Source organism: Zalophus californianus, chromosome 1 (assembly GCF_009762305.2).
Source record: "Zalophus californianus isolate mZalCal1 chromosome 1, mZalCal1.pri.v2, whole genome shotgun sequence".
Classification (NCBI taxonomy): domain Eukaryota; kingdom Metazoa; phylum Chordata; class Mammalia; order Carnivora; family Otariidae; genus Zalophus; species Zalophus californianus.
The window spans coordinates 215,339,907-215,346,723 of record NC_045595.1 but is presented as its reverse complement, the minus strand read 5'-3'; the positions used below and the strand labels follow the sequence as shown (position 1 = coordinate 215,346,723).

Below are 6,817 nucleotides of genomic sequence, written 5' to 3'. Positions count from 1 at the left end.
GTAGTCTCGAGCAAGGTTTCCCAGCCCCAGGAACCTTAAGATTGCCTGGGGGCTCCACAGCACACGAGCGCTGAGCCGCGCCAGGACCGCTCCGTAGTCCGAGGCCTCGCCCCTGCTGTGCGCAACCTGAGCCACCGGTCCAGGAGGACTGGCATTTCTGTCCCTGATATCCGATTGGCTTAGAAATACACACGTGATGCCTCGCTGGCCAATAGGATGTGAGGATGATTACCCCGTGGGATTCTGGGAAGGGCTTTCCTCGCGACAGACCGAGAGAGCAAAGAAGCAAGGTCCGTGTCTGGTCAGTTCGGTGTGTGCCTAGTACTAGGTCGTATGACAGGTCCCATGAGGTGGTCCCATGAGGTGGTCCCATGAGGGGGTTTGTGACATGGTCTCCAGTGGTGGTCCTGTGTGGTGGTCCCGTGAGGTGGTCCCGTGTGGTGGTCCCGTGTGGTGGTCTCCGTGAGAGGGTCCTGTGAGGGGGGTCCCCGTGAGGTGGTCCCACATGGGGGTCTGTGATGAGGTCCCATGAGGTGGTCCCCATGAGGTGGTTTTATGGGGTTGTCTGTAAAGGGATCCGTGAGGTGGTCCCGTGTGGTGGTCCCCGTGTGGTGGTCCCGTGTGGTGGTCCCCGTGTGGTGGACCTGTTTGGTGGTCCCCATGAGGTGGTCCCCGTGTGGTGGTCCCCGTGTGGTGGTCCCGTGTGGTGGTCCCCGTGTGGTGGTCCCCGTTTGGTGGTCCCCGTTTGGTGGTCCCCGTGTGGTCGTCCCGTTTGGTGGTCCCCGTGTGGTCGTCCCGTGTGGTGGTCCCCGTGTGGTGGTCCCCGTGTGGTGGTCCCGTGTGGTGGTCCCCGTGTGGTGGTCCCGTGTGGTGGTCCCGTTTGGTGGTCCCCGTGTGGTGGTCCCCGTGTGGTGGTCCCGTGTGGTGGTCCCCGTGTGGTGGTCCCGTTTGGTGGTCCCCGTGTGGTGGTCCCCGTGTGGTGGTCCCCGTGTGGTGGTCCCGTGTGGTGGTCCCCGTGTGGTGGTCCCGTTTGGTGGTCCCCGTGTGGTGGTCCCCGTGTGGTGGTCCCCGTGTGGTGGTCCCCGTGTGGTCGTCCCGTTTGGTGGTCCCCGTGTGGTCGTCCCGTGTGGTGGTCCCCGTGTGGTGGTCCCCGTGTGGTGGTCCCGTGTGGTGGTCCCCGTGTGGTGGTCCCGTTTGGTGGTCCCCGTGTGGTGGTCCCCGTGTGGTGGTCCCGTTTGGTGGTCCCCGTGTGGTGGTCCCCGTGTGGTGGTCCCGTGTGGTGGTCCCCGTGTGGTGGTCCCCATGTGGTGGTCCCGTGTGGTGGTCTCCGTGAGGGGGTCCTGTGAGCGGAGTCCCCGTGAGGTGGTCCCACATGGGGGTCTGTGATGAGGTCCCATGAGGAGGTCCCATGAGGTGGTCCCCATGAGGTGGCTTTATGGGGTTGTCTGTGAAGGGATCCGTGAGGTGGTCCCCGTGTGGCGGTCCCATGAGACGGTCTGTGAGGTGGTCCCCGTGTGGTGGTCCGGTGAGGTGGTGCTGTCAGGTCAGGGCACAGGGGCGGGATGGGGGTGAGAGCCCAGACAGTAAGTGGGCTGCTGAATCCACCACCGGGCCAGCCTCAGGCTTCCCTTCATCAAGGGCAAAAGCAAAAGAGCAAAATCAGCAACAGCAGAAAGAGCCTCCCTCCTTAAAGCTGCCAACGCTGGTTGAACGCTTCTCCAGCCCAGGGTGAATGCCCAAGGACTGTTCCTCTTCTGGGAAATGAGACTGTGAGACAGCGTTATCGCAAGTATTCCCACCCCGAGTCCTCCAAAAAGCCTGGTGAGGAAGCTCAGCCCTCTCACTGAAGGAATGCTCGGATGTAGCCGGGAGTTGCTCTTGTCTTCCTCCAAGTCGTGTTTGGACAGTGTTTTGTTTGGTTTCTGTAGCTTCCACAGCATGTAAGGAATGCTAAGGGCTTCTTTTCCTCAGAATCAGTGGCTGCTCCTTAAAATCACCTGGGCTGTCTCCAGCGCTGGCTGGGCCTGGGCTCCAGTCCAGAGGGTCAGAGTTACTGGGGCTGGGCCGGGCCTAGAATCAGGGATTTTAAGAGCCCCTTTGCCACCTCTGCCTTGGCGCTCATGTGAAGTCAGCTGGGGACCTCTGCTCTGAGGGCTTGGTTGGAATGGGACTGAGGGCCACCCAGAAGAGACGGCAGCCCATGGAGTCCATGTGCTGGCTCCAGCTCTCCGCCCAACGTGTGCTTTGAGTCTACGTGGTCACCTCTGCTCCCTCAGTTAGTGGGGTTTGGCCTGACACATGGAGAGTCCCTTGTGGGTCTGGATCTTCGTGCTTAAACTGTGCCCTCTGTCCTCCGGAGCAGTTCACACCTGCTGTCCTCAGCCCGGCCGTGCCCTATGTGCCCTGCCACAGGGCTCGTCTGAACAACACTACAGCCATTCTGACAGCCTCTGTTGCCACATGTGGGAACCATCTGGGAGAACGGAGATCAAACGCAAGCCCGAGAAGAAACTTCATTAGATCCAGCTGGCAAAAGATGAATAAATATGCAGAACACAGAGACGGAATCCACAGAAAAACAACATGAAGGCAAAAGTAGTGGGGACCTGACCTAGGAATGCTGTCCTGAAAAGAGCAAGATAGTGGATGGCAGGGACTTGTATTATGCATCAAACACTTCCGGAGTGCAAGGTGCAGTTATAATCTCCTTGTCCCTTAATCTCAGAGCCATGGGACAGGCACTTTTATCAGGTTTATAGACTTCATTTAAACGCTTCTCATCATACTTAGCAAGTCCCGGGCACTGTCTAGGTGCTTTACAAAGACTATTCTAACATTCAGGACAACAGTCTACTCTCGGTGTTTTTATTGCTCCCATATCAGAGATGAGCAAATGGAAGAACCGACAGTCAAGATCTGAATCCAGGCAGTTGGCTTCCGCACCTGTGCTCTTAACCTTAGTGCTAGCTGCCTCTGGCATAGCAGTCAAGGGTCAAAGCCTGGAAGCTAGTAAGTCTGAGTTCAAGTCCTGTAAAGATTAGATATGATTTGCCTTGACCCAAGCTAATGAGAATCCAAAGTTCTCAGGGATTTCTGCTAATTCATGGGGACTCTCACTTTTGTGATCCCTAATGCCCAGGGTCTGTACACTGTCCCTAGTCTTACTCTATATCTACTGGGTACAGGATTCCTCACATCTCAGTACCTCTCAAAAAGTTCGAATGAGAAACATAGACTATACTGAGTGGTACATGGGTAGTGGAAGAGGAGGTTCATGTAAGACACTAAGATGTGCCTGACCTTCCGAAGTTCACTTTGCTCTCTCCCGGCTCACCTCCTACACAGTCTCAACATTTTGTCTTCCTTCTCACGTTTACACTTCTCTAGTGACTTTAAACTCCTCTCTCCCCTGGGTTGTGCATCCCCAATACCTCCTCCCTTTTCTGAAGACTTGTTGCCCTTCTTGATCACAGTGAGGGAAGAGGGAGCCAACTCCTTTGCCTTTCTACTCTAGTACTTTTCAGGGAGTTCTTTCTAAGAAGACAAGTGCTCTTTCCACCAAGACACTTCATACTGAATGAAAAACTCATACTGAATGAAACAATTTTTGGTCAGAAAATGTTGCTTCTGTCCCTACTATATTGAAGAAGTAAAAGCACAAGACAGGAGTGAGAAGGCTCCATGCTATATAGCCCCATCACTTACTGGCGGAAGCTCTGGAAGAAGTCCCTGGTTTCTTCATTCATAAGCCAGGGATCAAAGCCACCACTCCACACGTTTGAAGAGCTGTCAGTTACTTTAGGCTTAGGAGGCTGCGTGAAGCCAGTTCTCAGTCTCACTATCCTCAAACACAAGGAAATGAACACCACAGGTATTTGGAGAAGTGAAGCCAAATAACAACAAAGGCCTTCTCCCTGTTGCAAAGCAGCACCTGCCTCCACCCTGCCTGGAAGCTGTGGAGAGAGAAGACTGAAGTCAGAGTCTTGGGGAAAATGCCCACCAATCCTGTCAGCAGTAAAGGGCTGAAGGAAATGGGATTCGGCAGCCCTGGAAGAGGAGGTTGAGAGTTTCAAAGAGGGTGGAGCCTTTCTTACCCTTTCCTCTTGCCCCAGCCATAGTGATGCAATAGGATGGGGTGGCTAGCTGGCGGGGAGACTGAAAGATGGAACACCTAGTGCAGCTTATCACCAATAACAGACAGGAATGTGGCCAAAGACAAGGAAAAGAGAAGACAAACGAGAGAAGACCTGAGAGAGCAGGATGAGGGGCCTGACACAGTCAATGTGCTAGGGGATTCAGTGTGGTGGCCCTCAGCTGCCTGCTGTGAGCTTTTATTCCTTTCTGAATTGAGGGAAAGGTATAAAGGCACCAACTTCCAGAAAGAGATAGAACAGGCAAAGCAAAACCAGCTATCAGACTTTGGGGTGACACCTGAGGTCCCCCTGCCCTGGACCAGATATGTTCTGGACAGGGTAGAGTGGGTTCCTGCAGTAGACATTGAACAGAAGCCAGAGCCCAGGCCTGCGGCCAGCAAGGCACACAGGTTGGCTTGGTCTTCTGGTTTGGGAAAGCCCAACTTTCAAATGGTCCTAGATGGGGGAGGGAGAACATTGAGATGGTTCACCTGAATATATAAGAATAAGGAAAAGATTTAGCAAGAACTAATCAAGGTACACACGAGCAAGGAAAATACAGGCAAGGCCAACATGTTGAAGCCTTTCTCAATAGGGCTCCTCAGCTGGACCACAGGACACAGAAAATGATTGAGTAACTATTTTCTCAGTTCTCCCAGGATGGTTTATGACTAGTACTATTCCAGATGCGGAGGAATCAAGTTGATTTGTTATCAGCAACAGATGTCTTAGGGTATTAGGACTTATTTTTCTTTGGGAACCCAGTTGAGAAAGGCTGAAAGAAACCAAATATGAAAAATTATTTTCTGGAAGAAAAATACCCAAGGGGGTAAAAGCCCACAGGCATTTTCAGTCGTGGAGGTACCATCAATGATACTTTAAAAAAAAAGATTTGCAGTGATATGATGGTTAACAAGACAGGTGAAAGGAAATTGCCTAGCCAAAGATGGGATGAGGGAACTGAAGCACTGAAAAGTCAACAAATGCTATGCCATGTCAAGTAGAAAAGCAGGAAGAAGGTAGTCTCCAATATGAAATTATACTGGATGTTAGCCCCCAGGGACTCTGTTAAATAAAATATCACTCTTTAACCAAGAAATGAAAGGAAATGCTACAAGGCAAACATGGATGATGAGCACAGACTTAACACTAGAAAAGCAGGTTCCAACAACTACAGGACAGAGTCTCAGAAGAAAATGTCATAAATCATAAGGTAAAATTGACAAAAGAAATCAAGAGGTTTGGCAGAGGGAGTGTGAGTGTATTAGAATATTGATCTTTCAAGTGGGAAGGCACAGATAGTTTCTAAGTTAAAAAAAAAGTCAAGGAATAGGGGTGCTTGGGTGGCTCAGTCGGTTAAGCCCCTGCCTTCAGCTCAAGTCATGATCTCAGGGTCCTGGGATCGAGCCCCATGTCAGCCCCACACAGTGAGGAGTCGGCTTGTCCCTCTCCCTCCCCCCCTCCCGTCCCTGCTTCTGCTCTCTCTCTCAAATAAGTAACAATCTTTTTTTAAAAATTCAAGAAACAGTTATAAAGGGACCCAGACCCAGGAGGAGAAGAACTAAAATAGAAATGAGCATGAATTAAAGCCAGGAAAAATCAGAAAGTAAGCAATGGGAGGAGAGTTGTGATGAAGAGGCCATCTTTGATTTTTTTATCTTCTTTAGCAGACAGTCAAATAAATACTGTCTAAATATGCTAAATCTAGGGAAAGTGTTAGGGTATAATATATGAAAGAAGAAACTGGAGTAATTAAACAGGTTGTAACCCTTTCAAATTACCAGAAGAAAACACCCCATCAGAAAGAAGAAAGTCAAATAGCAAGAGTGGGGAAAAAAAGCATTATAAATAGAAAATGTAAGATGCTGGCATCAAGGTAAAAACTCTATTATGTCAAAGGTAAATTAAATAAACTCATCTGTTGAAAGTAATAACAAAGCCCATGTACATGTTATAAATAAGAAATTAGGGGCACCTGGGTGGCTCAATGGTTAAGCAACTGCCTTCAGCTCAGGCCATGATCCCAGAGTTCCGGGATCGAGTCCCACATTGGGCTCCCTGCTCGGCAGAGAGTCTACTGCTCCCTCTGACCCTCTCCCCTCTCATGCTCTCTCTCACTCTCTCTCTCAAATAAATAAATAAAATCTTTAAAAAAATTAAAAAAAGAAATTAATCTAAAACAAATTCAGGAAAGGTCCATTAAAAGAAAAAAAATTAATCTAAAACAAATTCAGGAAAGGCCCATTAAACCTTAGGAAAACAAGGGAGATTGAATTTAAGATACAAATTATGAAACAAGTAAAACATCACTGTATATTTATAATGAGGATAAAATTGTCACAAATCTCAATACACCAAACAATACATTGATAAAAATACATGAAACTGACTACTTCTCTGGGACATGGACATACTTTTCCCTATTCCACCCACTAAGTACAACCAAAAACCTGGGTACTGTATATAAAACAAGTTTAAGAAGATTCTGCAAGGTAGAGAGAAGAGAAACCAGCCAGGGACATTAGGATCTGAGGAACAACATGGTGGGGAGTTACCTGGGTTTTCTCTTTGCCTCACACATTTCAGACTTGGAGCTGAAGAAGCTGGTAACTTAGAAGTCACAATGGGTGGAGCGCCTGGGTGGCTCTGTTGGTTGAGCATCTGCCTTCAGCTCAGGTCATGAT

The 6,817-nt window shown here is 49.8% G+C and overlaps 1 protein-coding gene across 1 annotated transcript; it reads right to left on the bottom strand.

Annotated features, from left to right (window-relative positions):
- Positions 1–324: 324 nt before the first annotated feature.
- On the bottom strand, positions 325–1,488 carry LOC118356083 (carboxypeptidase Y-like). The gene has a single exon (XM_035722892.1). It carries the CDS (start codon positions 1,486–1,488, stop codon positions 325–327), a length of 1,164 nt encoding a protein of 387 aa, XP_035578785.1.
- Positions 1,489–6,817: the final 5,329 nt, after the last annotated feature.